Genomic DNA, 22011 nt, shown 5'->3' on the forward strand with positions numbered 1-22011 from the left:
TCAATAGGATTTACTCCCTGGGAAATGAGATTAGGATTGCAGTCCTGGTTAAGATAAAGTATCAGGGGTGTCATGTAGCACCTTTCTTCAGACCCAGATAAAAACATTGTTAGGAAGCCAGTGGCAACCACTTCACACAACCATCAGCAGCCACCAGGAACCAATTCACATGTGGAGAGATTTAAAATAGACTCCAGTGAGCCATTTGCTCAGGATTCATGTAAATTGGCTTCAGTGAACATGCAAGAGAGAAATTGACAGAACAGAAGGTATTTCTAATTACACTTTGTACAGCCCTGTTCTTGACTGGTGTATCTACAAAAAAACATTGACAGAAGATAACATGAGATACTCTGTTCTTTCACAGATTCATTTTAAAATTTTAAAAGGACATTCAGCAGCTGTGACCTCCTGTCATTTCTGTTTTGATGAAACAAAAGTTCTTTCAGGCTCTTATGACAGCACAGTGAAACTCTGGGTAAGCTTGTTACAGACCTGAAGCAAGAAATCTAATTGATCATATTGCTCTGAAGTCTAAACCGTAGTTTATCATATTAGCACAAAGGTTAAGGGAATCATTGTTGAAAGTACCAAACATACACTGTCTCTAAGGTCGCACTCCTTTGCACACTCAGCTTGGAGTAAGTCCCATTATACTCAGTGGAATTTATTTCTGAAATGACATATATAGGATTGAACTGTAAAGTATTTGACACAATTTTACTTGCCAAATTAAAGTGGTAACTTTCCCACTACTTGCAAAATGAACACTTGGCCTGCAGAGCTCATCTTTGTAGGGTGTGGTGATGGTTCGGTATATATTATGTTTAAAAAAAGAGTAGAAAGGTTAGAAGCTATAAATAATATAAATGGAAATGTGGGGAAAACATTCCACTTTTGCATTGTGGGTACCTCTGAACCTGAGACACTGGGCAGAGAATAAGAATACAATTTATGCCCTGTGTGGTTGCATTTGCCTTCAAATAGCCCAGAATAGTTCTTTTTGAAGAGATAAATGTATCATGCAGCCAGTGTATCATGTGGCTTCATCAGGTAAACAGAGGTAATTGATTTATCGGATGCAAGTTCTGCGGGCAGCTTATAAGCAGAACTATTTAGAATAATTAAGTGGAAAAATATGTCCTACGAATTAGCCTTCATTGTCTTTTTCAGTCTGAACACACTACTGAATAACCAAGTTTATCTTTATTTCTTAAAGGATATTGCCGGTGCTGTCTGTATTCAGACCTTTGAAGGTGAGCACACTGGGCCCATTTCTGAATGCTGCCTGAGTCCTGATAATAAAAGGTGATAACACTGTTGCATTTTATATATTAATTAGTAAGCCACAGAACTAATTATATTCAGCAAGTGGGTTTATAGGAACAGGGAAAAGAATGATGACAAAACAGAACAGTCAATGCAGTCCTGCCTTAGAAAGCCAGTAGGAAAAATTATTACCACAACTGTGTTGTTATATATATCTTATAAAATACTTGAATCTTTTTTATTAAAAAAGTAAATAGATTAATTAGATTTTAACTCAGTGTTGATATAGTATTACTACCACATGTAATGAAGTCCGCAAAAGCTTATGCCATGTTATATATGCCAGTCTTTAAGGTGCCACAAAACTGTTGTATTTGCTGCAAGAGACTAACAATTATTCCTTGGGAGAGAGTATTGCCACTGAGTCTGGCTGCTACAATGTGGAGGAGCCAAGAGGAGCATATATCTGCAGTGCTACTCCATGAGTTCATATTGGGACAAATGGAAGATGGTGGGGTGGCTGGGGTCTCACCAGACACTATCATCATGCCACTTGCAGAGATCAGATGCATTCAGTGAGTGCAGCTGATAAGAGAAGAAAATTCTGTGTGAAGATGTACAGTTTTGCAGAGGCATCTTCAAGCGACGGAGATAAGCTAAGCCTCCTTTTGCTCCCACATTTATTTGCTACATTGCTGAATTTAAGACGTCAGTGCAACTGTTGTCAGAACTGAGTGGAGAGCCAGCTAAGAAGCATGAAGAGTTTCTATAAACCACTGTTTTGTTTTTTTAACTCTTTTCATTAAAAGATAACAGCGATGCAAATCAGTACAATATATTCAATTAAATCAATGCTTTCGCATTATGGCTAATTAATTTAGAAGAGACATTAGCTATCCAGACTGGTTATAGATAAGAGGAAAGCAAACAAGCATGATAACAAAATCATCTTCATGCCACGTTAAACCATACCTAATGTTTAACTGCAATTTCACACCAATGCCCAGCATGCTCAAAAAGCCCTGCTTTGCTCCTCCTTTGCTCCTGACTGTGCTGAAACAAATCATGAACTTTGCATTGTCCTGTCATCTGAACCTGGGCTGCTTGTTTTCCCCAACAACCCATGAGTGCTAAGCCAAGAACAAAGCTGGGCTACTGTTCATTGAAGAGAAAATAACCCACAAGCTGAGCCTGAGTTCAGGCAACACATCAAGTCGAGACTTTGCGGTTTTTTGCCCATGGCATTGAGTGGCCAGGAGTAGCTGGGACTTTTAAGCTACATGAACCAGCTCACTGCTCATTCATCTTACACCAGAGCTAAATGCCTTTTATGGTTTAACAGACCAGACCACTGCATTAGTTGTCAAAATACTGAATGGCCATTAGGATAACAGTGCTTACGTTCTGGATTAGTCAAGAAAAATTGTTATTTTGGTCTAATGGAGGGTGCTGAAAAATGAACTGTGGGAGACAAATATAGATACTTATCCACCTTGGGATAAATATAATTGAATATCTTTGTTGTATAATGGACCTTAGTGCTTTTTTTTTTACTGCTGTGTCAATGACAGAGCAGTTACCAAGCAACATCAGCTGCCGGAAAATGCAGAGGAAAGCTAGCCCCAGAAAACCTCATATTCAGAATAGCACGCAAATTCTAAATTGAGTCCAATGACAGCTCAATCCTGTGGTCTCAGTACATCAGGCATCCATCACTCCATCATTGGGATTCTGTGCACAGCCATCAGCAGCAGAGGCAACATTTCAACAGTCGCCATAGGAACAAAAGCCATAATAGCAACAACATCAACAGTGAAGAGACTGCATCTCTGGCAATCCTGCCCCGTTTCCCAACAGCAACCCCATATTAGCCATGCAGGGGGCGACAGCTGAATGACCCCGTGATATAAGGCAGGATGTGATGAAGCTTGAATATTTTCCTGCCTAGTCTATGCAAGGAAAACCAGGCAACCAGCACGAGACGCAGTTGCTTCTCCGCCGTGTTGCATTTGGAAGGAGGGCAGCTCCCACAGACTCCAGGGCTGTCTGACATGGGTACAAATTGTCTGGCAGCGCAAACACAAGCCGTCTGCAGCAGCTAGCCTTTTGCCAAGCAGGCCAACAGGGAAGAAAGGAGGACTGTTCCAGTCACAACTCCCAGCCAGCTTCAGAGCACAATAGGTGGGAAACAAGCATGGGAAGTCCGAGGTCTACCTAGGAGAAAGCTCAAGACCTGTTGTGGCCCAAATGTTTCCTCAAAGCACTCATCATCAGACCATGCCACCCACTCCCATTCTGCTGGGTGTCTGTGTGAACAGACTGTTTTATATTCTTTGCAAGAGGAGATGGTTGCATGGTAAAGGAAGAGCAGAAATGTCTATACAGTGGTACCTTGGTTTTCAAACGCCTTGGTTCTCAAATGCCTTGGTTCTCAAACTCCCCAAACCTGGAAGTAAGTGTTCCAGTTTTTGAACGTTTTTCGGAAGCTGAACATCCATTGCGGCTGTCAGCTATTGTTTCTGGGGCCCTTGCACCAATCAGAAGCTGTGCCTTGGTTTTCAAACGTTTCGGAAGTCAAGTGGACTTCTGGAATGGATTAAGTTTGGCGCTTTTGTTTTTGCTATTTATTTTTTGTTTTCGTTTTTGAGGCTTTTTCTGTTAATTTGTTTTTGTGACTGTGTGGAACTCAGTTCAGCTACTGATTGATTGATTGATTGATTGATTGATTGCAGAAATGGATAAAAGCCCCCCATTCAAACAATGAGTACCATTAGTGCAGAGAAGAAGAAAAATTAAATTTTCATTTTTATCATATACAATACTGTCTTATTTATTTTATAGTACAGTACATTGATTATTGCTTTCATTTTATGGATCAATGGAATCGTTAGATAGTAAAATTCATGTTAAACTGCTGTTTTAGGGGTTGTTTTTAAAAGTCTGGAACAGATTAATTTGTTTTGCATTACTTTCTATGGGAAAGCGTGCCTTGGTTTTGGAACGCTTTGATTTTGGAACGGACTTCTGGACGGGTTAAGTTTGAGAACCAAGGTACCACTGTAATAGAGTAAACTCATACAGAGCAGCACCAGAAGCTTCCGGGAGGATTAGTGTGAAAGAGCACCGAGGTTGGATTTGAGTTTCAGTTCAGGAGGTTATAAAAACGATGCCCACAAGGCAAAGTTTACCTGCCACGTTGCTCTACCAGCAGTTATTTTAGGTGAGGGCACAGCAGGACTGCTCCAGACAGCAACTGCACCACCACATAGGCACTGCAGAAGGCGGACTGGCTTGATCAGCCTCCCAGGATCCCAGCCTTTCTGCTCTCTTAGCACCCAGGGGCACAGCCAAACAGAGCTAACTTGGAAGTGTGGGCCAGTGGAATGGCACAGACTTATGGGAGCCTATGACTCAGAGTGATGTGGCTCCATTCAGCAGGCCTTAATACACAAGGTACAATTTCTCCAGAGGCACTTTGCAACCATGCGGTGATGAGCTGTGGAGGCTTGCAGAATTATTTGGGCTCCTGATGCTGTGGGACTGAGAAAAGTGGTTGTCTGGGGCTGTCCATTAACTTCAGTGGGAGAGATTTAATGTATGCCGCTTCTGTTACACAGGGGGAAGGAACAAGGCCCCAGAGAACATAGGATTCCTCCTAAGTTACATTGCACCTGGCTCGGCTCCTTAATTGCTATAGGGGCAGAAACTTTTGTTGCCACTTTAAAAGTGGGCTGGCCCAGGGATTTTGAGAAACAATTCCATCCTACCCAGTGGCCACAACTAAGTCATATGATTTCCCCCCTTAAATATCTTATAAGCCACATGAGCGGTTTGTATTTTCCTGCTTCCCAGGGTTTTCTGCTTCCTCCATAAGCACATCACATAAGAGAGAGCGAGCACCAGTTGATTTGCAAATGTGGAACATCCCAGTTTCCAGTTTGAGTGTAACTCTAATGAACAAAAGGGAGCTGTAGTATTTGAAGACATATCTATAGTGTCATTTCTCTTATCCTGAGGGCTTATCCATGCTTCCTCCTTTCCCGCTACTTTCCCCCAGGAAAAACAGCTCTTTAGCAGTCAATCGGAGCAAACACAACTTGGGTTTTCTCCAGATTGCCATTTGCTCCTATTTTGCACTAAAGAGCAGGTTTTCCCTGCGAAAGGAGCTGCGCAAGGGGGAAACCGCTTGGAACCACGCTTAGAAAGCCCAGGTTAAGCGGAAAACCATTCCAGCTCATGCTTTTGAGGCAGGGGACAAGCAGAAGTGTGGACGATCACTAAATACTATATATGATGGAGGATGACTTTCCAGAATATGGGAGCGGAGCATAAAGAACATTCGTAAGCTATTTGTTATTGCTATCTTAATAATAATAATAATTAATTAGCATGAATCAAACATTTTTGCTGTCTTTGAACATGTAAATGTGTTTAATGTTTTAGGTTGATAACAGCATCGTATGATAAAAGTCTAAGGGCCTGGGATACTGAAACAGGGAAAGTGCTTGTATGTATTGATTTTTTTTATCTAAAACCCCCTATTTAATCACTAGAAACTAAACTTCCCTTTTGCTGTATTGTTTTTAACACTTGATTGGAAGCCGCCCAGAGTGGCTGGGGAAATAAATTATTATTATTATTATTTACTCAAATGTTTATCCTTGCAAACACATGCAGTCATTTGGAATGGGGGAATAGTTTGGTGAAGTTTCTTGCAGTGAAAATTGGTGGTAGTGGGGTTATAGTTTTTTATTACTATTATGTTATGCATTTTGTGTTTTTATGTTGTCAACTGGCCTGTGATCTTCAGATAAAGGTTGGTATATACATTTAATAAATAACAATAATACAGTAATCTCAACACTTGTCTGCTCCATATCAACTCCTCCCAAAACGACTTTTCTCGAACAAACGTTGATTTTTCTGTGGGGATTTCTACCTGGCCTTCAAACGGATTCCAAGGATAAGCTTACAAAAATCAGAAATATAATTTTTAAAATTAAGCATACAGTCAGAAACTGCGTGAAAACAGCAGCCAGTGACAGAACACCTTGGAGTGAAAGTCCTGGGAAAACAGAAACGTCTTTGGCACCAACCAGCATGACATATCTGAATGGGTGTCAAGTAAGCGTTCATGTGGAGGGCTTTCCATAAGAATCGGTTAAATTCATTTGTGTGTAATGTTTGGTTCCACCCTAATGGTCTAATTCAATTTTGATCCTGTGATTAAAAAACCAAAACAATTAAAAAAAACAATTACAGCAAAAGATAAATGTGTGCTGCATTTCATGTATTTATATATGATTTCTGACCAGGATTAAGCTTTCAGAACTTACCCACTGTTCCTACTAAACAGGACTGGGGCGGGCGTGAACCATAGCCTTATCTGTTCTGAGGCATAAATACAAGATGTGACCGGAAAGTTCGGTGAATGGTCACAGAAATCGGACAGTGAGAAATATTTGAACATACACGCCTTACAGGCCTTCAAAATAGGCCCCCTCTGATACAATGCACCATTGACAAGGTTTGTAAAACTGTTGGAAACTTCTGGAGAAGCCCTCTTTTCGTACTGCTTTCAGTTCCCTTGTCACAGCAGCTTGGACATCTTCAGTGGTTTGCCAACCTTCGTGGAAACGCTCAAACCACTCAAACACTGTCTTTCAGGTTACAGCTTCATCTCCGTACACAGTTTTGAGCATTTCGTGGGTTTCCAATGCCGGTGTTACCGGAAAAATCCGAGGGCTCCCTTGGACAAAAACAAAGACACCAACCAGGATAACTTGGAGCAAAACAGCAGCCTGTAGGCTTGGCCTTTATTGAACTGCTGCAACAGGGTGTTCCCCTCACTTGCAAGAGAGAGGAAAGACCAAGAAAGATGGTGTGCAAGACCTTATAAAAACTTTTGAAATTTCCATCCTCTAGGTCAAGCCCACTCCCAGAAACATCATGCATAAATTACAGAAAGGAGGGGTTGACATCATGCATACATTACAGAAAGGAGGGGTTGAGGGAGGAGTTGTAGTGGTAACCTGAGTGTCCTGTCACCTGGCTTTCCCCCTCCCCATGAGTCACTTCCAGGAGACAAAGGGGAGTTGGCAGTTTCCTGCCCCCAGAGGGAAGATCTGATCATTGTCCTTTGTTTCAGTCCATGCTGAATCCACTCCCATATGCAAGTTCTTTGTGATCTTGATTGTCTTCTGTGTAGGACCATCAGGGTTGGCATAGCAACTGGGCAGGGCTCCTGTGGATGTGCTGGGATGGTGAAGGGATTGTGGCTGACCAGAACCAAGCCACCCCCCTTTGATAGTCCTTGTCATATGGAGTAAAACAAAAATGGAACAGTGCAAATCCGATGTATGGTTGATTTTTTCTATGAATTTATAACAGAAGTGTGGCATATGTAGTGTGTGAGTGTGAGTGTGTGAAGTTTGTACAAACTGAATGATTGGGGGGGGTGGTGGTTCCTGCTACACCGGTTGTATGTTTGAATATTTCTTGCTGTCTGATTTCTGTGACCATTCACCAAACTTTCCGGTCACACCTTGTATAAATGCTTAGAAGTGAATTAAATATTCTTTTTTTAAAACATGTGAGCGTGATCCAGTCTGCCCTCTGCACGCTGCCAGGTACATGGTGGGAGTGTCGCCTTGGTCTCAGTCACAAGTAACTTGAGCTGCATCTGGTTTCATGTGCATATGTTTGGTCCTTGGCTGATCGTTAACCCTAAAAGCATAACCTCAAGGGCTTCTCTTCTCTTCTCCAGTGGACTCTAGAGCAGGATGGCCTTGTGACGTCATGCCATATTTCTCACGATGGCAAGTACGTCGCCTCCAGTTCAGATTTGGAAAATGCTTTATTCATTTGTGGTGTAGAAGATGCGAAAAAGGTGGCATATGTCAGAGGTAAAATTTTAAAAACTTGGTCACGATCCTTTTCTTTATACAGTGGTGCCTCGCAAGACGAAATTAATCCGTTCCGCGAGTCTCTTCGTCTTGTGGTTTTTTCGTCTTGCGAAGCACGGCTATTAGCGGCTTAGCGGCTATTAACGGCTTAGCGGCTTTAAGAAAAAGGAAACAAACTCGCAAGACGTTTTGTCTTGCAAAGCAAGCCCATAGGGAAATTCGTCTTGCGGAACGACTAAAAAAACGGAAAACTCTTTCGTCTAGCGAGTTTTTCGTCTTGCGAGGCATTCGTCTTGCGGGGCACCACTGTACCTGTTGAAAGACTCCCAGACGTACACATGCCTCTCACTTCAGTGGAACGTGTACAGGATACGATTCTGTTTGGCTGTGCCCTTGTCCGTTTGCATATTGTACATGTTTACCTGCATCTAGAGTATATATGGATTTCTTACATATCACCCTAGAAGGAGCATGTCTTTGTACATGCTCCAAAAATTGTTAAATATTTTAGTTCTGCTCTATTGCTTTGTTGTAGAGCACAATACAGCACACAGCACAGCTGAAAGCTTCAGTGACCCTATTTATGTGGCTTATCATGACAACTAATGCAAATATGGCTATAAGTGGCAAGCATTGTTTGCCAAGTACCCAATGAAATTTTGTGTGTATACATTGTTGCATGCACCCCAATCTCTGAGTAGCAAGATACTCCACAGGTTTCTGTGCTTACCTAGAGTCTGGTTTCCTTTGAATGACAGCCAATGGATATACTGTGGTATCTTTTCAATATATGGTTTTATTGAAACATATATGATCAAAGCCAGGGGTCAGCAACCTTTTTTAGCCATGGGCTGGTCCACTGTCCCTCAGACCATGTGGTGGGCTGGACTATATTTTTTTTTTGGGGGGGGGTTGTGAATGAATTCCTATGCCCCACAAATAACCCAGAGATGCATTTAAAATAAAAGAACACATTATACTCATGTAAAAACACCAGGCAGGCCCCACAAATAACCCAGAGATGCATTTTAAATAAAAGGACACATTCTACTCATGTAAAAACACGCTGATTCCCGAACTGTCTGTGGGCTGGATTGAGAAGGTGATGGGGCCGCATCCGGCCCCCGGGCCTTTGGTTGCCTACCCCTGATCTAAGCATAGGATGGAGAGGCTCGCAGCATGAACACCCCAACAGATCTTAATGTACTAGGGAAGCCTCAAGTCACAGTTTTTGAGTCCAGCACGGAGCAAGACATATCTCTGCAGTCTCCAGCTTCCAGTGTCTGCCAGAATTCACACATGCACAGCCCCCCTCCCCCCTTAGCCTATTGTTCCCCACCCTAGGATGACATCAAGCCAGGTGAGTTGGGAAAAGGCCCGTCCATTTGTCTCTATGGCAACCTCTACGGACATGTAAATAGCAATACTTAAGTCTGACCAGTTTACCAGGTTTCCTCTTGTAGATTCTAACCTCGCACAGGATCACAGGTTTGGAAGGGACCAATGGGTATCATCCAGACTGACCCCCCCCCAAACCTATAACAATACACACACCACATATATCTCCTGAGGATACATTCCTATGGCACAATATTGAGCCAATTGAATTAACAGAGTGAATTCTAAGGCTAGTTTTTGATGTGTAAAATTGCTAAGAGTTGAATAAATTGGGAATCAAGTGGTGGGTGTGTAAACTGACTTTAAAAAATATCAAGTATTAGTGTCACTACTTCAGAATTATTAAACTGACATTTTGCCCCATACTTAGATGGTTAGTTGTTGTGTGTGCAAGTGTTTCAGTTCCTGCTATGTTTTGGAACTATAGAGACGTACATTAAAATAACAAAACCATGACAATAAGCTGAAATTCAGATGTGAGTAACCATCAGACTAGCTGGTAGCTCTAACCTTGTCCAAAGTGCTTGCAGCCTGTTACTTGGAGTGTTCCTTTCTTTCAGAGTATCACAGAAGCACAGTGAGAAGATGTCGTTTTGATCCTCAGAACCAACGAATAGCTACAGTGTCATCTGACATGTCTTTAAAATTCTGGGATATTATAGCACAGTCTACCACAGTCACAATTGAGCGGTAAAAGAGACAGTGAAGCAGCTACTGATGTGGCTCTCATGAAGTCTGCTTCCTATTAGTGTAAAATCTGTAGCAGTTAAATGGGTAATGTGGCCACTTCCACTAAACTAGATGTTAATTTTGGAATCTACTTTTCACACTCATTTTATGGGAGGCCCATCCACATAATAGTCACCCTCCTGTGTTTTCCCACTTGTGAGTGCTGAGAGTTCAGTTTTTCAAAATATTTTTATGTGCTTTTTGGGCAGTACTGTTTTAATTTTGGCAGTGACGTATCAGGCAGCTGAGCCTATCACAGCTCAGTATATCCACACTATCCATTTTTTAATGCTTTTCCAGATATGATTTAAAAAAATATTAACAAAATGGTCCTTTAATGAAAGATTGTTTATTTCATTAATTTCATAGCACTTCTTCTTTTTCTTTTTTTCTTTTTTTGAAGCCAAACCGTTTTTCTGAGAAAGAAAACAGGAGTCCATTTTTAAAAGTATGTCTGTTTGCACTCAGAACATCCAACTCATCTTTTCCCCTGATCTACCATGTCCAGACTAGTGTTACTTTTACTTGCACTTCACAGGTGATTGTCCAAAGCTAGCGTTTGGAGGGCATTGTGTGCCTGGGACAAAAAGCATTTACAGCTATGAGGATAGCCAGAAAGAGCAGCAACTGACCAGTAACTGGGGTTTTTCTGCAGTACCAGGGCTGAGGTCAAATAGTGTGCCCTACAGAAGAGTCAACACTGTAAATTTGAAGGTATCCTGCTGCAGTGACCTGCACATCTTTTTCAGGGCACACACCAACGCAATTGCAGATTGCCGTTTCTCCTTGGATGGCCATTATTTGTGCACAGCAGGTTGGGATGAAGTCGTAAAGTTATGGGATATCAGGACAGGGGAGTTCCGTTCTCATGGACCCATTATTTTGGATCAGGGCCACATAGGAATAGTTGGCTGCTGTGATATTAGTAAGGATGGTGAGTAATGTGAAATGTCATATAATGGCACCTTCTACGCAAATGTATAAATGTGAAAGAAAAGTGTGTTTATTTCAGATGAGTCACAGGGGTCATGCTCAAACCACTAATTAAGTTCTCAACTTTCAGAATGAAATGATTTTCCGTTTTGATTAAATGGTTGCTCATTTAATTGAGGTAGACTGAACTTGATGACTATTGTTAGGTGAACATGTCTGAGCAGAGAAATAAAATGTCAAGCTTTATGATGCTGTGTCAGCCCCTGCTTATTCTATTCAAACCTCTGCCACTGTTTAAAATAGCCACTTTTCGCCATCAGTATGCTTCCATCCTCACTTTACTCAAACTCCTGCCATTGTTTTAAACCACCACTCTCCCCCTTCTCGCTCTCATGCCATTACTGCAGTTGTTTTGCAACATACCTTCACTTTTGCTCCTTTCCCCTACCATGACTTCCTGCAAATCCAGGCCTGTGATGTGGCCTAGAAATCTCCCAATGGGAGCTGCGTGATGACATTTTTACATTTTTATTATATAGAAAGATATGGCTTAGTATTCTTAATGCAGTATTTCAGTTGTATTAAAAGTCAAATATTCATTCACTTTTTCCTGCATGAATGAATCTTAGTTTATTTAATAACAAAGCACAAGGCAGTCACCTGACATAATTTTATATTTCAGCATCGCTTGTGGTGTCTGGAGGTTATGACAAAACAATCGTTATCTGGGACTCACGAGAGGCATATAAAAAGCTATGTTTAAAGGTACTGTGTAAGCATTTGCCTGGGCAAAGGAGGACTTAATTTTGCTTAAGTTAGCTGTGAAACTCCAACTGACTATGCAAGATCAGTTCCTAAATGAAAGATAACTTTTTTGAAAATGCTCTTTCTATAAGAATAATTAAATTGGTGTCTCTTTTTTCCTCAATCTCTTCATGTCATGTTTGATATCCAGTAACAATGTTTAAAACACTGACAATTTCACCGCTTTTATAGCTGATCCATTGGGCAGTGCCCACATATCTCCTGATAGTGCAATTCAGAAACCATATTCTGCACATTTCCACCTCTGGCACTAAGCCATTGAGTTGTAGTTGCTAGGAAACTAAGCCATAATTCCTAGGGTGGTTCATGATCAAGCATCACAGTTTTTTGAACAGCAATTGTACACCCAATATTTTCACTTGTAGGTAACCATAACATTGTGAGGCCTGTATATTCAATAATGCTTGAGGTTGGTTAAGGGTCCCCAGCCTCTTTTGGGGCTGTGGGCACATTTCAAAATTTGAGAAACTCTTGCGGACAGGGCAGGGCTGGCTCACCCATGAGGCAAGGTGAGACAACTGCCTCGGGTTGCCAGATCTGCAAGGACAGTAGATCCTCTGTGATGCCCCTTTGATTCTGACTTGGGCAAAGATGCTTTGACACTTCCCCCTGTGCTTGATGTCAATATTCACTCCTTCCTTGTTCCTGGTGTAGATATTCATTCCTCACTTCTTCCCTGGTGGCGGGGGAGGGAAGAGTGCCAGTTTGCGATTCGCCTCAGGTCACCAAATGTCTTGGGCCGGCCCCGAGGCAGGGCACCACCACAACAGAAATGGCCGCCCTGCAGGCTGGCTAGCCACGAAAAGCAAATAACTTGCCCAGGGAACTGAGTAGCAAGGCAGAGGTTGGGTTTGAGCCTCAAGCGCCAAAACGTATTTGCCTCCAGAAGGCGATTCAACTTCGCGGAAGGAAAAGTGATGGTGCTCAGAGAACTCCCCTCCCCGAAAGCACGCACAGACGAAAGACACAAATCCCACACAGAAAACAAAATATAACACAGGTCTCTCTCTCACACACACTGAAACTCACAGGCAAAGCACCTCCAGTTGCTTTACTCCCCACTTCCAAGCTTCCTAGGCAGTGGGACGGTCCCATATTTTTTCTTTTTTAAAAAGGCAGCCTCCACCTTCTCCCTTCCCTTTTCTGTCAAAGTTTCTTGGCACCACATGGGAGTGGAAGCTTCACTTTCTGGCCAGTATAGAAACAAAAGAAATGTGCAGGGCTGAACCCCGACACCCGTGGGTGCCATGGGAGGAAATGGTGGCAATGTTTGTTTGCATCAGAACAGAACTTCCACCCTGGCAGGAGGCCCCTTTCTTGTAGGGCTGCTCCCCTTCTCATAACAGACAGAATGACAAATGCATCGGCCGGAAAAGGGGAACAGAACCGTAGTTCTTCCATAACAGTAATTAAAACTATTCACTATGAAGTTCTGTGGAAAATATTATATTTAAAATAATATATTAAAATTGTATGTAAGTGCTTAAGAAAAAATACAAAGTATTGATTAGATTATGCCAGAAACAGATGGGGGTTTTCTCCCTCAGAGAGTCACAAAAGACTCACACTCCAAAGATCTTGAATGTAGAATACATCTTATAATGCACCTCTAAGCAGTTTTCATCTGTGATGTTCACAACAGAAAAAGGCCTTCAGTAGTATTGAAATAAAATAACAATGAAACTAATAGTGCAACCATAAGCATGCTTACTCAGAGGCACGTTGCACTTAGTTCAGTAGGACTTGGCTCTCTACAAATGTCTTAAGGGTGAACAAAATCCCATTTTTGTGTAATCGGAAAACTGTTTCTTTACAGGGTCATGCAGGTTGGGTGACAGACATTGCCTTGAGTAGCAACAAGAAGTGGCTTGTATCTGCCTCAAAGGTATCATCAGTAAGCTTAGTTAAATAATTGGAAACATAGTTCAGTGGCTGTCTTCCTCCTACTCCCGACTGCTTCCGTAGATACCTCATTGTGATACTTCAATCCCATAAGGTTTTTTGTGGGCCCCTCAAAACCCCGACAAGTTTGTCCTAAAAAAAGAGAAAACCTTGAAGACCATTCTCGTGGGCCTCCTGCTATGAGTCTGTGGTGCCAAAAAATATGTGTAACTGTACACCCACCCACACCTCGATCCCCTCCATTTTAAATATTTTAAAATTGGCCACAACCACTTTTGCATTTCAGTCATGCCCACATTGACATGCAGCCCCCAAAGGTGTGGCCCTTGGCCTGAAAATGGTTATCCACCCCTGCTGTAAATTGATAGAAATCCTTCCATTGTTTCAGGACTGTACTTTGAGAGTTTGGGACATTGCAGATGCCCATGAAGTCCCTGTGGTGGTCCAAGCCATTAGAACAAGAGGCTCCAAGTTAGCAAAGGTCAGTCTTATTATTCCTCTCTTGGATGTAACTATCCTACAAGAATGTTTCTCTCTATTTGTATGTCCATATGCTTCCTCCTTTTCCTTTTAGCAAACCCCAACCTCCGAATCCTATGTGCCCTAAAGTCCATTCTGCGAGCCACAGGTGCATTTCACAGCCTTTGGATCAAAGAATGTTGAAGGGCAGAGCATCATTTATGTCAGGGATGAAATCTGGAACTGGTTTTGAATGTCACACTTGAATATCGGAAACCATAATAAAGGAGAACATCTGAATAACAGGAAGCTGCATATCCTATAGTGCATAGCAGCCTTCCCTGGCCTGGTGCTTCCAGATGTTTTACACTATAACACCCAGCAGCCAGCTGGTGCTTTCCCCATATCCTTTCCCGACAGGAACAAGAGCTACCAGCATGACATTCCTATGGCAGCAAAAAAATATCTGAGGGGAAGGTAGGCAGGCTCACATATGTATGTGTCTATGTGTCTGGGTACATCGTTGTCCCTGCACAGACTAGCGGCAGTGCATCTCAAATTCAGGATGCAATACAGTTGCCGAAACAATGTATTGATACCAGATGGAATTGCAGTGTTAATTTACTTCTGAGCACACATGGTTAGGATTGAGTTGTAGGGCTACAATCCTGTTCTTTCCTGGAAGCAAGCAGCATTGAACACAATGGGGCTTGCTTCTGACTGAACGCATACAGGATTGCACTGCACTGCAACCAAGAAATTAAGTCATTTTTATCTTGCCCCGCTCATTTTGATGGGACTTAAGTGAACCCAGTATGGTCTGTCACCTAGTAAAATGCTACTAAAAAATTAGGAGCACATGCTGAATGTCTCTTATAGAGTGATTTCTGCTAAGCATTCATTAGCATTTGCAAAAATGGGTCTGCGTGTCAGTTTGTTTTTAGAATAGAAATTCCTCTTGTTTGAACCACTGATATGTTATTTTTTTCTATATAAAAAAATCTAGTGTGAAGAATGTAAGAAGTCTTTCCTGCTCTTCCACAATGATGAAGATAAAGTAGAAATCAATTGTGTTTTCTGTCGGCTGGCAAGTTACAAAGAAAGTGTTCCACCAGATCCCCCTCCATTGCCTCCACTGCCTCCTGATTTTTAAAGGAATCAGCAACAGGCCATTGCTGGAAATTTTTTAAGCGATAAAAGTTATTTGCCTGCATTTACAGAACTCGGAACTGTTTTTTTAGTCTTTAATTACATACTGAAATTCCTATGGAATAGAGTCATTTGAAGGATCCACTGCGTCCTACTGGTTGACAAGCATAAAATAAAAAAAATAAGTACTGCCAAGTGGATTTACACAACTTCTAGTTCCACTGTGGTCCTCTCTTAAGTGTAATTGAAAAAGTAACCCAGTGATACAAGAGGAAAGTCATATGAATCTCAATCTAGTGCGGAACAATTAAACAACATGTGCACCATTAAGCAACACGAGTCTAGCTGAGAGGTGGAACTTGCAGTCTTCGAAATTCTGAAATCCACATTAGAGCAATACCTTTATTAGGGCAATCAAAATGTCACAAAATAGTGTGCAAGCCATGAAGCTTCAATCTGATCAAAGCCTCAAAAAGGAAAGTGGGAGAAGGTTGCTGACATTCAAGGGAAGCTCTGTTAGGTGCTCTGTTAGGTGTGATTTCTATAATTTAGCAGAGCATCATTTGAATGTCTCCCACATTCAGTCTTGGAGATTTTCATCAGTTGCAGACCCCATGAATTTCAGCATCAACCAAATTTTTTTCTCCCCTCCACCTTAGGCTATCTTCTAGCCTGATTTAATATTATTTTACTTAACAGAATTATATGCTGTTTAATCATACATAACCTCTAAGCAGTTTACATAGAATATGAAATGTTCATTAAAAATATTGATAAAATCAAACATTAATAGCAAGTTAACCTGAAATTTATCAAAATGCATAAAAATACATCTTAAAACTATTTCTGGAAGACTTACCTAAACAAAAAGCCTTTAGCAGGTGCCAGAAATAATACAGCAAAAATGCCTTTTAATATCAATGGGAAGGAAGTTCCAGAGACTAGTTGCTGCCACACTGAATAATCAATTCCTTGGAACTGAAGAGTTCTGGAGAACTTGAAGGTGTGACCACAATTGTCTGACATTTTGCTTGGCCCAATAAAAGCATTGCCCCGATACAGATTTTGGGATTTTTCTTATGGACCAAGATGGCTACTTCTACGTTTTGAATCTTTGAAGTGTGTTCATATTTGGTTGCATTTGCAAATGTAGATAAACATACGTGCATAAATGTAGACTGCCAGTTTTAAGGAACACGGGAACAAACCCCTATTCTGAATAATGCTTTTTGTAGGAAAGGATAGGGAGCACTGGAGATGAGTTTATGGAACTTTGATGGCCCAAAAGGGTTTGAGAACCACTGATAGATGCTGCTACAATCAAGGCCATGAGGCAAGGTGAAGTGACTACCTCAGGTGTCAGGATCCGCAGTGGCACTGGCAGCAGATTCCAATGTAGACCTTTATCCCTCTTTTGTTCCTGAGGGACTTGGGTGCGTTCGGCCTGGAGACCGACAGGAGATCTGAGAGCCCTTTTCACATAACTTAAAGGCTGTCACATCGAAGATGGAGCAAGCTTCTTTTCTCCTGATCTGAAGGGTAGGACTGGAAACAACGGATTCAAGTTACAAAAAGAGAGATTCCAACTAAAACATTAGGAAGAGTTGTTTGACAGTGGAACAGATTCCCTTGGGAGGTGTTGGACATTCCTTCCTTAGAGGTTTTTAAGCCGAGATTGGACGGCCATCTGCCATAGTTGAGATCCCTGCATTGCAGGGGGCTGGACTAGATAACTCTTGGGGTCCCTTCCAACTCTATGATTCTATGTAGATCTCCACTTACTCCTTCCTTGATGGGGAAGGGGAGGGGTCGCCTCAGATGCCAAAATGTCTCTGGCAGACCCTGGCTACAACCCACCATCTCTGCTCAGAAGCACAGGCCCATGGGGTACTGAGGCCCCCAGTCCTTCCAGCGACAGCCCCCTCCCTGTGGCCTTTCCTTGTTGTGATGGCCTCCTTAGTCTGCACAAGGCTGTTTTTTTGGGGGGGAGGGTATTAAGGGAGGGGGCCTTGAGCTTTCCCTCCCCGCCCTCCCAGCTAAGTTTGATCCCCTGCAAGTTTTCTACACCCTCCTGGTCCCTTCCAACTCTACAATGCTGTGATCTATTCCAGCCATAGGAGCCAACTCTCAGGGGCCGAGGGGCTTTTGCCCCCCAATAAAATATTTGAGGACCCCCCAAAAAGTTAATGAGCATCTCCAAATATGGTGTGTGTGCGATCGATTGTGTGGGGCGGGAATTGCCTCCCCCCACCAAAAAATATTGTTTTTCAAGTTGGCGCCGCAGATTCTAGCAGAATCGACCCTCGGAGAAGTGCGATGCCGCTGGAGGGTCCTATTGAAGCTTACCCACGTCTACTCAGAGTAAGCTCCGCTGGAGTTCAGCGGGTCCCACTCCCCGGGAAATTGCATCTTTGCAAGGGGCTCTCCCTCTGCGCATCTTTGCAAAGCGCTTCTCTCAGTCAAAGCTGAGCTGTAGTACAAGCCCTACAAACCATCAACACCCCGCCCCCCAAAAATACACAAATCCCGATGCCGGTCCCTGATCCTTAGGAAGTGCGGTGGGTGGGCATGCAGAAGAACGCCTCCCGTCCACGTGCGGATCCAGCCGCGGCTGCATCTCCCGCAGGCCGCTTCCTCTTCCTCCTTCTCCTTCCTGCTCCCTCTCGGAGGTACATGAAGGCTGCTCCGCTGCTCACCCTACCGGCCGGCGCCGTGGCTTAGTTGGTTAAAGCGCCTGTCTAGTAAACAGGAGATCCTGGGTTCGAATCCCAGCGGTGCCTGCAGAGGAGTCGCCTCTGTTTTGCCTGCTCCTGCAGGAGGCGGCCTTATTTTTATGCCCACCCGCCCTACTCGGCGGGAGAAAGCGAGAGAGGCGCGCTCGGATCCTCCGCCTCCTTCGCTCCAGGTGCTGCTTAAAGGTTTTGCTGCTGCGCGCCGCTTTGCAAGAGGCTCGTGGCCAGGCGCCCGCTTTGCAAGATGCCCGATGCCCTTCCTAGGCGCTCTTAAGAGTAGCCCCCATGCCCCACCCCCCGGCAGCAGCCCCATCGCGGATCCACGCGCCGGGGGGGGGGGCAAACCCACAGCTGAGCCCTTTGCAATTGCAGTCACGAGTAAATGTACACCTTTTTGCAAAAATGGGTTATCATAACAAGAGACAGAGATAATCTTACGTGTGGCAGTAGTTTGACATCTTGCAGAAAATACGTTTTAATTATTATTTTTTTACACGGAAGTGTGTTTGTTGCCTGCATCTTTTAGACTTGAACTGCCGATTTCTGTGCGTGTGTGCTTCTCCTTCCTTTAAACAGGGCCACTTTTTAACTATGCCAGGCATAGGGGCAAACACCCTCCAGCTCCCATGGATGACCCTTTTATTCTTTAATGTTTCCTATTCTTTCATGCTTCCTTCCTTGTTGCTTAACATGGTGACGAGGATGCTCAGCAGATGCCCACTGGTGACGCATTATTCTTAAGACAGGCACACACAGAGAAACTTGACAAGGTATGGTATGTTTTTCAGAATTCTGCTTATTCCGACCACGCAGACTTTGAAGGGAAGAGTGTTTGTCACATCATTCTACATTCATTCATTCATTCATCTATTTATAGTCATGTGTTTGTGTAGTTGTCCAGATTAATCCGGAACCACTGCTGTCCCTGCTTATTTCCTTGCCGTCATCAATACAGGCGAAAACTCGCAGAGGGGCATGCATCAATATGTGCCAGGAAATGCTTTATCAAGTTGATTAATCCAACCCAAAGGGTCGATCCAGTTTAGGCTACAATCCTAAACACCATTACTAGGGAGGAACTCCCATCGGACTCTGTGAAATTCACTTTGGATAGTGGTCAGAAAGTGTCACTGGGACTTTCACAAGCAAAGCTCAGTGATGGTGGAGGTTTGTACCTTGGTGAGGTTTACAGACTTTATCCTGACCTCTTCCCCCATCCTCCCATTCAGAGCCTCCAGAGCTGCCCATTTCCTCCTCATTATGCCAAAGATGGAGACTTGCACTGACTGGACCTTATGTCGCCATAACACTGTCCTACCTCCCCTGTACTATCATTAATTAGGGTCATGGGCGTAGCCAGGCCTTTTGTTAGGGGGGACAGAACCTCAGTTTGCTATGTATTTTTATTTATTTTTATTGTTGGTGGGAAAGCTGTCCCTCCCTTCCCCCACTTGGCTATGCCCATGCTTAGGGTTGCCCTGTGGTTGATGTCTTAGTAACAATCTTACCCTGGTCCGACCAGCATAATTCAAGGGCAATATTGCAGCCTTACAGCACCGTCTTGATTATGTCTACTCAGAAGTGAGTCCTGAATTCATTGGGGATCATCCCAGGCAACTGTGGTTAGGACTGCAGCTTTAAGTGAGTACAGTCGTACGTTGGATTTCGAACACCTTGGCTCCCGAACAAATCGACTCCCGAATAATTTTTGGAAGCCGAACATCCGGTGCGACTTCCACAGCCTCCGATAACAGTTCCGGGAGTCGAACAGCCTCCCGGAACACATTTTGTTCAAGAACCAAGGTATGACTGTAAATGATTTCTTAGATGCTAACACAACCACTGGTAAAAATGTTGTCTGGGTTACCGTGATTACAGTAAGCCAACAATTTACATACATGCTTTTAACTTGTGCGCATTCAGCTTTACATGTGTGGCAAACAAACAAACAAACAAATAAGGGTGGAAAGAGGGCAGGCTTATGGGGGAAATGACTTTGGCAATCCCACCTGCCATCCAACCCAATGGCTATATTGGTTTTGGCTTTATGTGTGATCCCCGGAACATAACACATGGTAAGTTGCAGGCTTACTGTACCCCAAGTCTCAGAAGGAGGATCTCCTCCCATAGAGGATAGGATATGTGTTGAGTCCTGCAAGGTTGTGGTGGGCTGCTGGAAATTCCACTGCCATGTGAAGTTCATGTGGTGGGGGTCGGGGTGCACGCAATAGGGCCTCTTCTATAGTGACCTCCAGAATATGGAATACCCTCCCCTCGTAGATGTGTCTAACCTCGTCAATGAACACATCTCAATGGCATGTCTAAATGTACTTGTTCCCACAGGCCTTTGTGGGTGGGTGAACCCTTGGGATAAGTAATCCCACCCCAGGACTGTGTGGTGAAAGGTGGAATGTAAATGCTAGTGGCAACAACAACAACTTGGGTGGCTTGCACTGGAAAAGTCCACAGGGGCCTTGTGAAGAATAGTGTAGATCAGGCTTCCTCAACCTCAGCCCTCCAGATGTTTTTGGCCTACAACTCCCATGATCCCTAGCTAGCAGGACCAATGGTCAGGGATGATGGGAATTGTAGTTTCAAAACATCTGGAGGGCCGAGGTTGAGGAAGCCTTATGTACATACTTGAAGCAGAAATTTAGCCTGTGGGACTTCAACATTCCTGGAATATTCTGGTACTTTTCCGGTCTACAGAGCAGCCTCACAGGAGCAATAATCCACTTCTGGAGGATGTTCTCCATTTTGGGCATATTTAAAATGGCTTTGCAAGCATTTTCAAAATGGACTTTAATTTTCTTTGTTAAGATGCCAAAGATCAATTGGTTGGGAACGTGTATAAAGAACAAAGCGATGGGGAAGGAGAGGTGAAAACATGAGGACAATCCGTCTTCTCAGAGGGGTGGTTTGGCAGAAGGAAATACTGTGCAATTCAGGGACTTTTCTGAAGTCAAATGGTGTACAGGTATGTCACGTAAAATTAAAACAGGCAGAAAGAACAAAGTCACTTCCCAGAAAGAGGTCAATGACCAAAAGACAAGCAACACTGTGGAAGGCTACCCTTGGAGCAGCATCGCCAAGTACTTTTCCTGAAAAGGACAGGACTGCCAAGGAGAGAATGCTTGCGGAAAAGGAATCACAAACAAAAGTGGCAACAGAAATCAGAGCTGGATGTAAATCTCTTAGAAGCTTGGCTGTCACAGGTATGGGACTCCATTCTTATGGACAAATTAATGGCCTTATAACAAGAGCACTGTACTGGAAAGAAAAACAGCAACTTCTCTGCAACATGGCATCCTTTTATTGAATAGTACAAGCTATTAAGCATGGCTTCCATCACTAGCAACACAACGGAACATTGTGGGATGACACTTTCATCGGACTACTGTACATTTGATGTACAACTGGGATCGCTTCATGTTATATTTCCTATATTTCCTTTCTCTCTCACCCCCCCCCCCAAGAACAAGCCATGACTAGATTTTATATGGCTTGCAGGTGGGTGGGGATAGATTTGCAATAAAATAAATTACAGTCTATATTCTATTAACTATTAAAAGGCTTGGAAGCAGGCATAGAAAACAATAAATGCAGCCTCTTAAAGTAGATCAGAATCACTTAATACTGTCGTGTTATGACTTTTGAATCAGGGTAATAATAAAAGCCACAATATAAATCAGTTGTCGGAATAAGGAATG

General features: G+C 43.1%; 1 protein-coding gene across 3 annotated transcripts in view; it reads left to right on the forward strand.

Moving 5' to 3' along the window:
- WDR88 (WD repeat domain 88) overlaps positions 1-15633 on the forward strand; it is a 17337-nt gene extending 1704 nt beyond the window's left edge. For 2 of the 3 annotated variants that reach the window (XM_081204030.1, XM_081204031.1), the window contains exons 2-11: positions 368-478; positions 1220-1308; positions 5713-5776; positions 8036-8174; positions 10133-10262; positions 11051-11235; positions 11917-11999; positions 13876-13944; positions 14350-14442; positions 15427-15633. In XM_081204030.1, the coding sequence (XP_081060156.1) occupies positions 368-478; positions 1220-1308; positions 5713-5776; positions 8036-8174; positions 10133-10262; positions 11051-11235; positions 11917-11999; positions 13876-13944; positions 14350-14442; positions 15427-15573 (1110 nt within the window). In that variant the 3' untranslated portion in view covers positions 15574-15633. The remainder of the gene's footprint in view (positions 1-367; positions 479-1219; positions 1309-5712; positions 5777-8035; positions 8175-10132; positions 10263-11050; positions 11236-11916; positions 12000-13875; positions 13945-14349; positions 14443-15426) is intronic. The other variant, XM_081204032.1, reaches the window with a different exon arrangement.
- The last annotated feature ends 6378 nt before the right edge of the window (positions 15634-22011 follow it).

Source organism: Podarcis bocagei, assembly GCF_964188305.1.
Source record: "Podarcis bocagei genome assembly, chromosome: 7".
Classification (NCBI taxonomy): Eukaryota; Metazoa; Chordata; class Lepidosauria; order Squamata; family Lacertidae; genus Podarcis; species Podarcis bocagei.